The sequence below is a fragment of the Lissotriton helveticus genome, chromosome 3_1, assembly GCF_964261635.1.
Source record: "Lissotriton helveticus chromosome 3_1, aLisHel1.1, whole genome shotgun sequence".
Classification (NCBI taxonomy): domain Eukaryota; kingdom Metazoa; phylum Chordata; class Amphibia; order Caudata; family Salamandridae; genus Lissotriton; species Lissotriton helveticus.
Genome location: NC_136061.1, coordinates 980,780,112 through 980,797,131, shown reverse-complemented (window position 1 = coordinate 980,797,131; position 17,020 = coordinate 980,780,112). Strand labels below are relative to the sequence as shown.

The window sequence follows — 17,020 nt, the reverse complement described above, 5'->3', positions numbered from 1 at the left end:
CGACTGGTGGTCCTTGCTCTTCTTTGTCACCGGCTCCGGCCCAATGTAGTCGATGACTCCGGTCTCGACACCGCGAGACCCCGATGAGTCCATGCATTGATCACAGTCTATGTCGGATGGCCTCATACGACCTCCATCAACGTCTACGGCACCGCTGACCCTGATGGGGAATTTCTATCCCTTTCTCCATCCGCCTCCCTCTTTTCCGTCTGCCCAGCAGGTTGTGGAGGACGGGGAGGACTGGGAGGGGTCTGAAGACCATCTCTCAGCCCAATGCGAGTTAAACCCGGACTGGGAAGAGGATTTGGAGGGCGCAGGTGAGCTGGATTTTACTCCAGAACCTAGCGCACTGTCTCCTACCGTGGCTACAGGGGAGGGTGGTACATATTCAGTGGTGTTGCGTAGGGCAGCCGAGGCTCTCCACCTCAAGCTCCCTAAGGTGGCAGTCGGAACTAACTTCCTGACAGAAGTGCTTCGGCCGGCGTCTTTCTCTACAAAACCTCTACTGCCGTTCAACGATGCACTTTCGGACGTCCTTTTGGGCACCTGGTCCAGGCCCAACAGAGGGGCTACTGTGGATAAGAACGTGGCCCGACGCCATCACCCGGCCCCGGGCGACCCCATTTTCCTCTCCCAACACCCTACCCCTGAGAGCTTGGTTGTCCAAGCTTTTGCGTCCCCAAGCGCATTCCCTTCCGCACCACCGGACAGGAAATCAAAGAAACTGGTGCAGTTTAGGGAGAAAATGTTCACTACTACCAGTTCAGGGCTGCGGTCTGTGAACACTACATGCCTCTTGGGCCATTATTCTCACACTGTGTGGGATACGGTTGCGCAGGTGCTGCACAGTGTCCGGAGGAGGCCCGGACGGTGCGTTCACAAGCTATTGCTGAGGGAAGAGATGCAACCAAGTTCACAATTCATTGTGAACTTGATAACTTGATACCACTGACTCACTGGGCAGAGCGATTTCCACGCCTGTCTGAGGACAACTGACTTTTCCGGGGATGTCCAGAACACTCTGATGGACATGCCCTTTGATGGCACTCGCCTTTTTGGCGATAAGGCAGATAGTGCGTTGGAGCGTTTTTAGTACTCGCGGGCTACGGCCAAGTTCTTAGGCCTTTCGGCCATGCGCATTCCTTCTGCTTTTCGCTCCTGTCGTAGCCAAGGAAGGGGCACCCAAACATTTAGTTTCAGAGCCACAGGCATGCGCAGCAACAGTCAGTGCAGCCGCGGACGTGGGACCCGCAGTGGTGGGTCACGGGGCCAGCGGGTGGGTCAGTCCACCACCTCCCCTGCTGCCACTGCCTCCAAACCATCCTAATCCGGTGTTTAAGGCCCAACAAACACCAGTGGGTGGCAGGATTTGCAATCAACTACCCCAGTGGCGCACGTCACTTCAGACAGGTCGGTTTTACAAATAGTCCGCAGGGGTTACTCCCTCCCCTTCAAGACTACCCCGCCAGCCATGCCACCACAGTACCACCGCATGTCGGGGATCACTCGTTTTACCGGCCCACCGGTGTTCCCTACGGTTCACGGTGGGCTTGAGCACTTTCAGTTCACCATGCTCCCCTTTGGCCTTACCAGCGCCCCTCGGGTGTTCACAAAAGTGATGGCGGTGGTCGCAGCTCATTTGCACAGATTAGGTGTTTCAGTTTTCCCCTATTTCAACGACTGGCTGTTGAAGGACGGCTCTCCCCAGGCAATCGTCTCCCACCTCCAGACTACGGCTGACCTCCTGCACTTGCTGGGGTTCTCCATCAACGTGCCGAAGTCGCACCTGATTCCCTCTCAGATGCTCCTCTTTATCAGAGTGGTTCTGGACACAGCGCAATTTCGGGTTTATCCTCTTGACCAGCGAGTCTGGGACTTTCGGGCTATGATTCCGATTTTTCGGCCCTTGTCCTGGGTTTCGGGCAGGATGAACTTGAGGCTGCTGGGCCTCTTGGCCTCCTGCATCCTGCTGACCAATCATGCCAGATGGCATATGCGGGCTCTGCAGTGAGACCTGAAGTTCCATTGAGCGCAGCATCAAGGGGACCTGTCCGAGTATGTCCAGATCTCGGAGGGCACTGAGCAGCAGTTGCAGTGGTGGCTCACGAACCAGTATTGGGTCAGTGGCAGATCACTCTCCCTTCCCCTGCCGGAGCACACAGTGGTGACGGATGCTAATTTTGCCTGTTCGTTCCTGCAGGACTTTTTGATCTGAGCCATTCCACAGACCCTCCACAAGGGGAGGTTTTGGCATCTATTCACGAGGCGAGGAATCTTTAGTTCTAAGTATCCATTAGAAGTATAACTTGGGTACCTTCAGTAATGTTCTATCTGGTGGATATTCTTTTTAACCGGAGATTATTCCCTGACCCTCCCCATTCTGTGGAATGGACTCTTTCCAATATATATATATATATATAGGTTCCAGCCTTGACATCTGCACACTGGTCACTCCATTTTGCTAATGGCTTTGTGTCACAGGGCACTTACAAGCCTTGGAATGCAACTAACGTCCCCACGCCTGGGTGGCGCTTAAATGTGGCCCGCTTGTCACTTCCAAAATGGGTCGACGCAAAGCTGCACAACACGACCTTTTTATGCATAGGAGTACTGCTTTTGAGTTTCTGGATCCAAGCTGATGCCTGGGAGATTATCACAAGGTGAGGAATCTGCAGGAGCTAGCGTACCCAACAGAAAGACCATTACCTAAGCTAAGTAACTTGTTCTTTAAGTTCTTCCCCCCATAGCAGGTGAAGGCAGAACAAGTTTACACTCCAGAAAAAGACCAACTGTCTTAATGAATCCAGTATTTTCTAAATTGATTATAGTTTCATCACTCTTTAGGGTATTGGTGTGTTTTGAGTGTGTTTTACTCCTAGTATGTATTGCATTGTGCTTACTTTTTGGGCATAATGCTTTAACCTGGGCCGTGGACTTGCTTACTCTCTATGTAGGATCCATGGTCATTTCACCCCTGTGTTAAGCAGCTTGTGTTTTAGAGGGAAAACACAGAACTTTCAAATGACAGAGAGGGCAGATTAGTTACTTCTTCCCTTCTACTGCTGTTAAGATATCTGTAAACATCCTAAAACACATTATACTATTATAAACTTGGCAGCCCATGTCGGACATCTCACTGCTTTAATACTGATGCTTTGATTGCCTCCATGTCTTCCCCTCTAATGTTTTTTCAGGAGTCTGTGTTTACTTCGAACTGTACTTAATCATGTATTCAGTGTTTACCTCAACTTATTCTTGTTTGAAAGAGGCAGACGCCCTCATCCAGATTAAACATTAAACTACAAAGGAAACAATAGTTCGAAAGCGGTACATTGGTATCTTGGTGGCTGACCAATAATACAAAATTACCCCAAAGGTCTGTGTTGGAAGGTGCCTTAAATTCTGTGGGTAGTGTTCACATTTCTGAATTTACATTTGATAAAGGATGTTTAGAGTGTTCATCGTTTCAGGAACACAGTGCTGCCCTTTTTTCAAAAGACCATTTAGGTCATTGTTTGGCAATTCGATTGGAGGTCATTTGTTTTTTTAAAGAGCATGTGACTCTTTTTGTTCTGCATCTAAGGATTTTCATTGATAATAATAAATGTTGGAATAATTCCTTGCTGCTGCATGCCTGGACTCCGTAATACTTCAAATTCAATGTGTGTCCATTGAATTATGTAAACAGGTGCCTCTGTTTATATGAACTTTAGCACACTTCTGAAGCCAATCCGTGGCACGATTTGTCACATTTACACTGATATATGCTCAATGGAATTCATTTAAAAACTATGTTGCTGCCTTTGAAATGAAAGAAAAAAGAAATATTAAAATCCATCATTGTGGAAAAAGTGCAGTCTTTGGCTTATTGCGGGGAAAAGCTGTGCTTCATCTCATATGGACAATGGAACCGTAAGAATGTAATTCTGTGGGCAATATTGAGTTTGAATGTTCGGGGTCCACAAAGGCAGCGGGAAAACATTCTAATATTTGACTTCAGTGAAGATTCCTACAATGCAGAACCCGGAATACAAGTAAATAACATTTCTTTCTGTATATCACCCTCCATTGTACTAAGACTTTTTCCCTGAGTTTGACTCGAAGTAGAATCCATGCTTTGCCTTTGGTTGCTTTTATGAAAAGAATGTCAATATATGTGCAGAATTGTTACCTCGTGATTTGTTCACAAAACCAGTGAAGCTCTCATTTATCCTGAGTTTGTTGAAGTTTAGCTTCACAGTGAGTAGAGCTCGTCACTTAGCTGCTCAGTCAAGTGCTTTTGCTCCTCTTCCAGTTGAAGCATAAAATAAACAAAGAGCAAACAGAAAGAATGTCACTCTCGTCTCACAAGAAGTGACCCAACCATCATAGTGCACAAATAAATGATACAAAAAGAGGGGATCACTGAGAATTGTACCAGAAAAGAATAACAAACCGAGAATGCCTCAGAAAGGAAGTAGTGTCAGTGGGTAGCATAATTGAAAATTTAGAGGGCTTAGGTGGGCCGGCCAACTTCCTAAGAAAAGCAATTTGTTTCAGAATTGAAATTAGGGCTGTAACACCACACTTTTTCCCATGCACGGATTTTATCAGGTAAAACCTGGCAGAATTGTAAGGAAACTACTTCACATTTAACATTTTCATCTTGATGTGGGGAAAATCGTCTGTCTTACGGAATTATCCAACATTATGTGGAGTGACTCTGTGAATGATGCAGTATTACCACACACATTAAAAACCACACTCCTGGTATAAGTAATTCTTGTGATGTTAGCACATCAATTTGAAAGAGGACTTGCAGTTGGGCACCTACTTTAGCCATAGTAAGTAGGTAATGTTTCCTATTATGTCATGCTTGGTTGTGAGGCTAATAGTTGCATTGTAACTATGTGTTAACTATATCTACCATGTTTTCAGATCTTTATACAGATATTAGTGGACACAACTTCTCCAATTGGATTAGAACTTAATCAACAAGGTCATTAAGTTTGGAAAAGGTATTCCAATGTAGGAGATGGAACGAAAGGCTCCCTGTCTGTTGTCCTCTACCGAACATTTCTGTGATTCTGGTCAAAGCTTTCTTGCTATCCCATGCCATTGGAGTATTTTTTAAAGATTTTGAAAGGAATGTTTTGGTTTGGATGTCCAAATCCAAGAGACTAGTTTTCATGTTACAGTGTGAGCCCTTCTACTTTACCTTCTTCTCTCACTTTTGCCTACTGAGAACTACTAATATTTTATCAGCATCCCTTATTTTTCCTCATTCCCTTGGCCTTTGTTTTTCCTGTCCCGTCTGGTTACCATTATTTGCTACTTCTTGACTGCAGCAACGTGTTTTGGTTACATGGATCCATTTGATAATAATGTCTGAGGAATCTGGAGGTGAGCGGGCAATTGAAGTATGAAAGTTCACCAGATCCTTTTTTATTTCACCTGCTTGCGGGTCTATCTTATCTTGGGTACTTGTGGACTGATTAAATAAACAAGAATGAGCACTCCTTTGCTATGCAGTGTAACTTTATTATACAAGAACAGTTAGTTTCTGCACTCTGAGAGTGCTTGTTGACCTTGAAAATCGGGTATTGCTAACCTGCATACTGTTATTTTCTCTTATCTACAGGAGTTGGAAAATGCTTTGGAAGAGCTTGACTCTCAAAAGAAGCAGCTTTCTGTATCTCTGGATCATGAAAAGGCTTCTGCCAGCAACCTGCGGAAAGAGCTTCAGATTGAGCAGTCCCGCTGTGAGGCTTTGCTGTCCCAGGAGCGTGGAAAACTCTTGGAGATGCAGCACAGTTTGGAACTGGAAAAAACCCGTTCAGCAGAGCTATCGAACACATTGCAGCACGAACGGGCTTTGCTGGAGCAAATCAACAAGAAGCAAAGTGATGAAGAGCTCCAGTGGCGACAGAGGGAGTCACTGCTGGAGCACAGCATGGTGCAGGATCTGAAGAATGAGTTGGCGAATGAACGGCAGCGTGCGGTCAACTTGGCTGCCATGTTGGAGAAAACAAAGGAGCAGGCCATTCAGTCCAAGAGAAAACTGGAAGATGAAGTGCACCTTTATCAGCAGGAATATCTGAAGGAACAGGAAGTAAGCACTAAACTGCGAGCCACGCTGGAATCTATGAAGACTCAAAAGCAGGAAGTCCTGACACGTCTTGAAGCTCAGCGAGAAAGGGAGACTGCTTTACAGTCTGAGCGTGATCAGATAGAGGCACGCCTCCGTAGTATGAGGGAGCAGGAGAGGAGTAAGCAGGAAGAACGGGACAAGGAGAAACTGCGAGACCAGCAAGCAGATGTGGATAAAGAGAAACGATGGAAACTGGACAGAGAGCAACTGGTAAGATCATGAATACTTTTATGCTCACATTAGGAAGCGTATATGCTATAAGGCTTTGAGCATGGTATTCAAGGCCATGCGTAGGAAGGGTACGCCACACCTGAAAACTCTTTTCCAATGGTACACCCCTGGGAGGCTTCTGAGATCTTCCTTACAGAAATAACTTGTTACTCCCAGATTTCGCAAGACTAGATGGGGTGGTCGCTCATTCTTGGTAGTGGCCGCCAAGCTTTGGAACTCCCTGCCCTCCTTCATTTCCAACGCGGACTCTTAACTAGTTTTCAAAAAATATCTGAAAACCTGGCTCTTTAAATCTTAAGTGACTGTAGATGCGCTTTCATCTGTGCTTCATGTTTTTGTCTGCTTAACGCCTTGACACCCTCGGATGTAAGTGCATGTTTATAAATGTCATCCTATCCTATTGAGCTGTGCACCTCCAACAGCTGCCCATTGTTGCTTTTGTCGTTGTTGATAGCATTCTGACCTGTAGCATGTATTTTCAGTATTCAAACCCATGCATTCAATGCTTATGTATCTCCCACACTACAGTCTTCTCTTTTTAAAACTATAACTGCTATCCCACTTTAATTTACCTGAACTGTTAGCTGCAGTACTCTGTTCTCCCACTTCGGAGATGGCACTCAAATAATAATTTGTGTGTGGCGCTAATAGTGTTTAATCTGTGGAGGCTCTCCTACCATTATAGGTTTGACTCTAGGTGCTAGTGTTGAATGTAGGAACTGCATTGCTGCCATCTGAAAGAAACAGGTTAGTATTAGATTCCTTACCTTAGAATATCCCCAGGCGTCAGTCTGGATCCGGAAACTTTTGCGTAGCAGTACCCCTGCGCGTCGGTAGGCGTCGTCTGCAGGCGTCCCCTGCGGCTCCGCGTCGTCGGCGTCGTGCGCCGTGATGACGTCGCTGGAGTATATAGACGCCGCCTCCGCGCGCTGACGTCAGTTCTTCTTTTTTCCGCGCCAGTTAGCGCAGATCCGAAGAGCAGTACTCCGGTCTTTTGACCAAGTTTTTTGTTAACTGATTGATCTTTACGGTGCCGGTAGGATGCCCGGTTTCAAGAGTTGTGACGAGTGCGACCGCATGATGTCGGTCACCGACCACCATCGACTCTGCCTCCGGTGTCTGGGCGCGGACCACGACGTGGAGTCCTGCGTCGACTGTCGGGCCTTGACTGGAAAAGCTAGGCGGGAGCGGTCCCGCAAGCTTCTCGAACTCCGGTTGTCGGCCCCGCGTCGAGAGCGGTCCCGGTCCGGTCGGAGGTCGAGGGAGCGGTCGAGGGAGCGGTCGCGGAGCCGCCATGGGCGCTCCGGGAGTCGCCACCATTCCTCCGGCTCGTCAGGTAAGCACAAGAAGTCGGGGCGTCGCCATCGCACCCCCGACTCCCCCCGACGCCCGCGTGCTGCGGCCGGGGGCTCGGGTGACCCCACCCCCGCGGTCCCGCATGGGTCGCCGACGCCGTCTACCCCACACCTGTCGGTCCCTGGGGAAGGCGCGTCGCGTGAGGAGATCGAGGCCTTCCTCATTGCTATGAGGGCGAGGTCTTCTCCGGCGGGGCCTTCGGCGCCTGCGGGCCCGTCGGTTCCGTCTGGGGGCCCGAGCGGTTCGGGTGCTCCTGCCCCGGCGCCGCCGGTGGCTCCGGCCCCGGCGCCGCTGGTTCCCTCTGGTTCGTCGCCGGCTGGTCTCCCGGCCTCTCCGGCGTCGGTTCCTGTGGGCCAGCCCGTGGTACCGCCCCCGCGTGGTGCAGCGACTCCGCCGTCGGCTCCGGCCGGCGTCGGGTCCCCGGCACCGACGCCGCGCGGCGCCACCCCCCTTTCCTCCCCGACTCCGGACTCGGAGCCGGACCGGCGTCGGCCGACGCCGGACCCGACGCCGATGGGGCCCGTTGACCCCGATGTCTATATCGTCGACCCAGAATATGGGTATGACGAGGAGGAGTATGGAGAGGGTTGGGAGGGGTCTGAGGACCCTCTATCCCGTGCCTGCCAGTACGATGTGGACTGGGTAGGTGATCTGGGTGATGCCAGTGGCCTGGACGAGTCGCCCAACCCTGGGTTTGTCTCTCCGTCCCCTGTGGCGTCCGAGGCGGGTGCTGCCTATTCGGTGGTCCTGATGAGGGCTGCCAAGGCCTTACACCTTGAGCTCCCCGTCGCGAAGGTCAAACCGAATATCCTGACGGAAGTTTTTAAACCGCAGTCATGCCCCCAGGAGCCTCTGCTGCCGTTTAATGAGGCCCTGACGGATGTCCTTCTGGGCACCTGGTCCAGGCCCGCCTCTGGTGCGCCGGTTGACCGGAACGTTGCCAGGCGTCACCGTCCCTGCGCGGACGACCCTGCCTTCCTGTCCACCCATCCCTCCCCGGAGAGTCTGGTGATCCAGGCCTCCACTTCGCAGTCCGCATTTCCGTCGGCTCCGCCCGACCGGGAATCAAAGAGGTACGACCAATTTGGAAAGAAAGTGTTTTCCTCTTTGAGTGCTGGGCTGCGGTCTTGTAACACCGCGTGCCTCTTGGGCCGCTACACCCACTCCCTGTGGGATACGGTCGAGGAGTGTTTGCCGCAATGCCCCCAGGAAGTGCGGGACAAGCTCACCCGGGCCTTTGTTGAAGGCCGGGATGCGGCGCGGTACTCGATCCGTTGTGGTCTGGACACCACGGACTCACTGGGACGGGCCATGTCCACTACGGTGGCGATTCGTCGCCATGCCTGGCTGAGATCTGCCAACTTCTCACCAGACGTCCAAAATACGCTTATGGACATGCCATTTGATGGCAGTCGCCTGTTTGGTGACAAAGCGGACCACGCGCTGGAGCGCTTCAAGGACTCCAGGGTCACGGCCAAGTCCTTGGGTCTCTCGACCCAGACCCAGCGCCAGCAGACGGGTTCGTTTCGGCCCTTTCGTGGCCAAGGGAGAGGAGGTCCCACACGTGCTGCCAGCCACGCGGCGCAGAGCGCTCCCCAGCGCGGTGGCGCCCGTGGTTTCCGCCGTGGTGGCGGTAGAGGCCAGCGTCGTGGTCAGTCCACGCCTCCCTCCGCTGCGGCATCCAAGCCTTCCTAGTCCGAGCTTTCGGGCTCACGTGACGCCAGTGGGTGGCAGGGTTCGCCATCACCACTCCCGCTGGCGCGCGATAACATCGGACAGGTGGGTGCTGCAGCTTGTCCGAAGGGGCTATGCCCTCCCCTTCGAGTCCACTCCTCCAGCCATGCCACCGCAGAACCACCGTGTGTCGGGGGACCACTTGACACTTCTGCAGGAGGAAGTTACGGCCCTCTTGGCCAAGGGGGCCATCGAGCGCGTTCCTGGGCCAGAAGTAGGGTGTGGTTGCTACTCCCACTACTTTCTGGTACCCAAGAAGGACAAGGGAGGCCTGCGTCCTATCTTGGATCTACGGAACGTCAACGGCTTCCTCCGGAAGGAGAAGTTCGAGATGTTGACTTTGGCTCAGGTCTTGGCTGCTCTAGACCCACAAGACTGGATGGTAGCGTTGGACTTGCAGGATGCGTACTTTCACATCCCCGTCCTGCCGGCCCACCGGCGTTACCTGCGGTTCACGGTAGGCCACGAGCATTTTCAGTTTATCGTGCTCCCTTTCGGCCTTACCAGCGCCCCACGGGTGTTCACGAAAGTGATGGCGGTGGTCGCAGCTCATCTGCGCCGGTTAGGGGTTTCAGTCTTCCCCTACCTCGACGACTGGCTGTTGAAGGCGGGCTCGCCCCAGACAGTCGTCCACCACCTTCAGATGACGGCAGACCTCCTGCACGAGTTGGGGTTTTCCATCAATGTGCCGAAATCACACCTGTGTCCCTCTCAAAAGCTCCTTTTCATCGGAGCGGTTCTCGACTCGGCGCAGTTTCGGGTTTATCCCCCGGAACGGCGGGTCCGGGATATTCAGGCTCTGATTCCCATCTTTCAGCCGTTATCCCGGGTTTCGGTCAGGTTGACGCTGCGGCTTCTGGGGCTGATGGCCTCCTGCATCCTTCTGGTGCATCACGCCAGATGGCGGATGCGGGCTCTGCAGTGGGACCTGAAGTTTCAGTGGGCCCAGCATCAGGGCAACCTATCCGACCATGTCCTGATCTCGGAGGGCACTGCGAGACAGTTGCAGTGGTGGCTTACAGACCGCGATTGGGTCAGGGGCAGATCCCTCTCCCTTCCCCAGCCGGAGCACGTGGTTGTGACGGACGCGTCCCTCCAAGGCTGGGGTGGCCACTTGGGAGAGGCGGAGATCAGAGGCCTCTGGTCTCCGGCGGAGTCCCGGCTCCATATCAACATGTTGGAGCTGCGGGCGATTCGCCTGGCACTGAAGGCATTCCTCCCCTTTGTCATCGGGAGTGTAGTGCAGGTGTTCACGGACAACACCACCGCCATGTGGTACTGCAACAAACAGGGCGGTGTGGGGTCGTGGACCCTTTGCCAAGAGGCTCTGCGCCTCTGGCAATGGCTGGAACGTCAGGGCGTGACTCTGACGGTTCAACACCTGGCAGGTTCTCTGAACGCCAGGGCGGACGAACTCAGCCGTCGGTGCTCGGTGGATCACGAATGGCGTCTGAACTCGGATGTGGCGAGAGGCCTCTTTCAGCAATGGGGAGAGCCTTGGTTAGATCTATTCGCCACAGAAGAGAACGCGCAATGTCATCAGTTCTGCGCGTTGGAGTTTCCAAGACGGCACTCGCTCGGCGACGCCTTTCGGCGCGAGTGGAGTTGCGGTCTGTTGTACGCCTTTCCGCCTATACCACTTCTGCCCAGAGTGCTGAAGAAGATCAGGCGCGACCGGGCCCAAGTTATCCTTGTGGCTCCGGACTGGGCTCGAAGGTACTGGTATCCCGAGCTACTCAGCATGACAGTCGGTCCCTCGATCCGCCTGCCCCTTCAGGAGGACCTTCTGTCGCAGCAGCAGGGGACGGTCCTCCACCCGAACCTGTCCAGTCTCCACCTCCATGCGTGGAGATTGAGCGGCGACAGTTGAGGCCATTTGACTTGCCTCCTGAAGTCTGTGATGTCATTCTGGCAGCCAGGCGTCCCTCCACAAAGTCGGTATACGCCTGCCGGTGGAACAGATTTGTGGCATGGTGCACAGCAAAGGCTGTGGATCCCCTTTCTGCCCCTCTGTCTGAGGTTCTCCTCTTCCTCCTTTCCCTTGCCCAGCAGGGCTCTGCTCTGGGCACTATCAAGGGCTATCTTTCTGCCCTTTCCGCCTTCTTGAGGCTACCTGATCAGCCATCTTTGTTCAAGTCCCCTATTGTGTTAAGATTCTTAAAGGGCATCACGCACATGTATCCTCCAACTCCGTTCGTGATGCCTCAGTGGGACTTGAACCTGGTTTTGACTTTCCTGATGTGCGCTCCCTTTGAGCCCCTTCATTCCTGTCCTCTCCGTCTTCTCACCTTAAAGACGGCCTTCCTGGTAGCCATCACCTCTGCCAGGAGAGTGAGTGAGCTCCAGGCTCTTTCTATTCAACCTCCTTTCTTGTCTGTTCATCCTGATAAGGTGGTTCTTCGGACTAGACCTTCTTTCCTGCCCAAGGTAGTCTCTGCTTTTCACATTGGGCAGTCCATCACCTTGCCCTCCTTCTTCCCGCCTCCGCATCCTTCAAAGGATGAAGAGCGGCTCCATCGTCTGGACCCAAAACGTGCGCTTTCATTCTATATGGATCGCACACGCCAGTTCCGGGTGGATGACCAACTGTTTGTTGGCTACGTGGGTGAGAAGAAGGGAAGGGCGGTACAGAAACGGACCATCTCTCGGTGGGTCGTCCTGTGCATCAAAGCATGCTACTCTTTGGCTCGGAAGGAGCCTCCTGTTGGGCTGCGGGCCCATTCCACTCGGGCCACGGCGGCTACTACTGCCCTGGGCCGGGGAGTCCCTTTGCAGGACATTTGCCAGGCGGCCACGTGGGCCTCGCTGCACACCTTTGCGAGGCACTACTGCCTGGACAGTCAAGTCCGGAGGGATGGCTTCTTTGGCCGTTCGGTCCTCCAGGACTTTCTGGTGTAGGTTGTATTGGTTCGCAGACCCACCACCGGGGTTGGTATTGCTGGGGTATCTATTCTAAGGTAAGGAATCTAATACTAACCTGTTTCTTTCAGATGAACAAGTTACTTACCTTCGGTAACGATATATCTGTAAGAAACAGTAGTTAGTATTAGATTCCTTACCGCCCCGCCCGTCCTCCCCGTTCTGCGAACTGATACCTAGGGTTAAGGACATCCCTTTCAGGGCCCTAGTTTCAAATGGCACCAGTGTTGGTTCTCACATGGCTCTGCGTGTTCTGGCGCGGAAAAGCTGTGTGCAAAGAACTGACGTCAGCGCGCGGAGGCGGCGTCTATATACTCCAGCGACGTCATCACGGCGCACGACGCCGACGACGCGGAGCCGCAGGGGACGCCTGCAGACGACGCCTACCGACGCGCAGGGGTACTGCTACGCAAAAGTTTCCGGATCCAGACTGACGCCTGGGGATATTCTAAGGTAAGGAATCTAATACTAACTACTGTTTCTTACAGATATATCGTTACCGAAGGTAAGTAACTTGTTCATTTGGGACTATTTATTTCTTCATCGGAGTTGAAATATACAAGAAATGTTCCAGATAGTTAAAATACTAGTCTTTACTTAAGATTTGTAAAGTCTGCAACTTTAGTTATGCATGCCTAGAAGTCTCCCTGTAACTCTCTTTAACTTAATTCCCTACTCCATTTGACTTTTTAATTTGTGAGAGGAATTACGTGTATGTGTTATGCAAATTCCACTGTTACTTGTAATTATGTAGTATTAAGGTTCATACATGTTTGTAATAGTGTTAGCATATCCTACTAATGTGTATTTCTTTGTTGTACTGCTTGATTACATCCTAACAGACTTCTTTCATTCTGTTAGAATCTTGCACAGCACTCGAACATAGTATTTTTCTGTTTTGGAGCTGCCTGGTCAATACTGTAGGCCAGTAGCTCTTAACCTTTCAACTTCTGTAGATCCCTTCTGAATCAGTACTCCAAGCTGGGGACTCCGGCCTAATCAGTTTCTACGATTTGAACCTCAAAACAGTGCACAAGAATACAGAAGCAATTTTAGATCAAACAAATATACAGTTTATGAACTTTTATTTAATTCACAAGCAAAAGAAGTACAGAAACCAAAGTTTTAATGGAAAGGTTGTAGCTTTTCCAAATTTGGATTTATTTCTAAAAGGCAAAGCAATATGCTAGACCCTACGATATCACTTTGTCATTTTTACTCCTAATGCCACTCTCTATTTGTGTGATTCAATCGAGGCTCCCAATGGTCCATACTAGATTGTTTGCTCTACTTGCTCTGCTTCCACCAATCAAGTTAAGGATACCAACTTAGTTTTAGCATAAAAGTTCGTATTCCTTCACATTTATAGTCTAAATCTCTTTATTAAGTTTTTACAAAAACAAAGCAGTCAGTGGCCCAGCAACTATGACCTCTTGTAAACTGTCAAACAGTCCAAACACCTCCTCACCCCCTCAGGACCGCCCGGATTAGGAGAGTGGCTTATCTCTTAGGTATGTGTAAAAAATGACAGTATACCCCTCTGGTAGAGCCATGAGAAGTCTGAGTCGTAGGAGATGTAAGTATTTAGGGCAAGTTAGTTCACGATACTCCGAAGTCAGGAGTGAGAGGAATGGATGCCAGAAGTCTGGGAAGGATTTCTCCTGGTTCAATAAGGAAAGTAATGTGCGCTCCAGGCCAAGAACCTTCCATACTCTGTGTAGCCATCCCTTGTAAGTGGGAATATGCCCCTTGCCCCATTGTGACAATAGGTCTTACAAAGCTGTACCCAGTGCAAGCACCAATCTGCATGCCTCTGCAAGACTTGAGTACGAAGGTGAGTGTGTTAGGTAGACACAGAATAATATAAGCAGGGAAGCGGGGTAATTGCGTATTAAAATGAATGTCAATATCATAGAGCACCTGTGTCCAGTTTAGTGTAAGTCTAGGGCATTCCCAAAGCAAATGAGTTAAAGTGCCCAAGGAGCCACAGTCGTTCTAACATTCCAGCTTATGAGTTTGGATCCCTTTGTGCAAATGGGGAGTTGAGATACCAGTAGGTGACTATTTTGGTCGCTGTTTCGATGGCAGCGACATTGTGAGCTGCTTGTCTCGCGCAGTGGTAAATATCACCCCATTCGCGCTGCATTAATATACAGCTTATTTCCAATTACCAGCGTCTCTTACCAGTAGATTTATGTTTGGGAGCGCCAGTACGAAGGAAGCCATAGATCCCTGTAATGAGACGGGCTTTTGATGTTTTAAAAAGCAGCCATTTTTCATAAGGGGTGAGATGCTGTTGTGCTTTTGGGCGTATCAAAGGGTGCATCACCGAATTTGACTATAACAGAAGCATTCAGTTTCTGGCATGGCACGTTCAGAATGAAGTCTCTCAAAAGGCAGAGGTCCCGCCCCATTGAATAGATAGCCTATGGACCTGCAGCCTTCCTGGTTCCAGTGTCGAAAGTCCAAGGAATCTATGACTGGGGCAAAGTCAGGATTGCCTATAATAGGTGTTAGAGGTGAGGGGGAGGAAGTGCGTCCGCTACGCTCCGCTCGGCCACGGAGTCCCACGCTGTCAGTAAGGATCTTGTGATAACAGATAGGTACTAGCTTTTGGGCAGCATGGATTTATGAATGAAGGGGATTCTCCACAGAGATTGCCCCGCCATCGCTCAGTCCATGAAAAGCCAATGCTTTTCGGATTTAGTGCAGGACCTTTCCAGAAGGTCCCTAAGCTGTGTGGCCTAATAATAGTGGAGCAGGTTATGTCATGTCCCTCTCCCCCGAAATGAATAACGGTTATAAATGTATTATCCCAACTATTTGGGCATTATGCTTCACATAGAGAGCGAACAATAAGGGAGAGAGTGGGCACCCCTGTCTCTTGCCCCTGCAGATTGAGAATGGAGCTGAGGACCACAGCAGCTGACAGTGCGTAGCTGCTAAAGATCCATTTACAGAAGTGGTCTCAAAAACTAAAATGCTGGAGGGTGGCCGCTAAGTATGGCCAGTGGACACTATTGAACGCTTTTTCAGGGTTGATCGTCAATAACATGCGTTCCATGTAAGAATATTGGGCTTTATCGATAAGATTGAGCAGCCTTTTAGTGTCGTCAGTGCATTGGTGATTCGATACAAAGCCCGCTTGGTCAAGATCTATGAGCCCTGGTAACATTGGACTCAGCTGAGCCTCAAGAATCCAGTTGAAAAGTTAAAGGTAGGCATTCAGAAGGGATATTGGTCTGTATGATGAGCAGTACAGTTTATCTTTACCCAGCTTTGGAAGGACCACTTTGGAGGCTAATCGCATCTATGGGGATACTGCTGAGAGGTCGCCGATTGTGTTGAACAATATAGTAAGAATGGGGGCTATGATCAGGCAGAACGTTTTATGAAAAATGTGGGGAACCTGTCGGGACCTGGAGATTTAAGTAATGTTTGGCTGGTAATTGCAGAGACGACTTCAATGCGTTTAGGGCCGTCTAAGTCAGCAGCCTGATCTAATGTTAATTTGGAAGTGGAAGCGAATTGGTGATTTTGGGATGGCGCCTCGATGGGCTGCTGTTGAGCTGTGTAGAGGTCCTTATAACCGTTGTGAAATGCCTCTACTATATGTCCAGCACCATCTAGACCCCCACCACCTGACACTGTACACGCAGGCTATTGGCATCTGCCGCCCCCAACATAGTATGTCTGACACAGCGCAGCATAATCCGCCCTGTCCAATTCAGTGCCCGCCAACTGCCATTGTGCAGCTTCGAGTGGTCTCCAAAACCGGGGAGCTCCAATCTTTGTATTCGCTCTAGTTCGAGGACCTGGCGGGTAAGTTGATCCCATTTGTCCTTGCAAATCCTATTGTCTGCTGAGGAAATTGCAATGAATGCACCCCTAACAACCGCCTTTAGGGTTTCCCCAAAAAGCGGTAACAGAGATGTCTGGGGTGTGATTGAAGGCCTGGAAAGCCTCAAATGTTTTGGTGATTTGCTTTACAATGTCAGGGCGATGCAAAAGAGTTTTGTGCAAGCACCAGTTTTTAGGGGGCCAATGTAAGAGTCACCACAGCGTGGTCGAACAGCGAGTGAAGCTCTCTCTGTGACTGTGGTCATGGAAGCGATCCCCTGTGAATACAAAGTATAGTCTCTACTGTGGGGATGAAGGGTCTGCCAGACCCATGTCTTGTAACCATAGTGCCCCATTATGGGAGAGGGCCCAGATTGTCCTTGGCGTTGAGCTGAGCTGTCCAGGTCATTGTTGAAGGCCAGAATAAGGTCTCCTTCCACCCCGCCCCCAAATCAACAGGCAGGGGTCCGGCGGCTTGTTCAGTTCTGTCACTGCGCTACGGCTAAAGGGTTCTTGCTAGTCAGGGTTGTAAACCATACCCAGGGTCAGACTTTAAGATCCCACCGTAACAGAGTATGACAGCAGCCTCTCTTTAATTTCAGCCGGATTAAGACTCATTTTACCATTAAAGGTTTTAGAGATGAGAATAGCCACCCTTGCGGTTTAAGTAGAAAGGGAACTTCCTACCCTTAGCGAGCCACTCCCCACCTCTGCAGGCATCTCACAGCCCAGGACAGGGGAGCCAGCTCGCTCTTCACTCTGCGATGGGGTGGGCAGCATGACACAGGCTTTCAGCCCCTGCTAGGCCCG

General features: G+C 50.7%; 1 protein-coding gene across 6 annotated transcripts in view; it reads left to right on the top strand.

The window, feature by feature from the left end:
* PCNT (pericentrin) overlaps positions 1-17,020 on the top strand; it is a 1,333,356-nt gene that overhangs the window by 1,000,523 nt on the left and 315,813 nt on the right. For all 6 annotated transcript variants that reach the window (XM_078681435.1, XM_078681433.1, XM_078681434.1 and 3 more), the window contains one exon: positions 5,621-6,340. In XM_078681435.1, the coding sequence (XP_078537561.1) occupies positions 5,621-6,340 (720 nt within the window). The remainder of the gene's footprint in view (positions 1-5,620; positions 6,341-17,020) is intronic.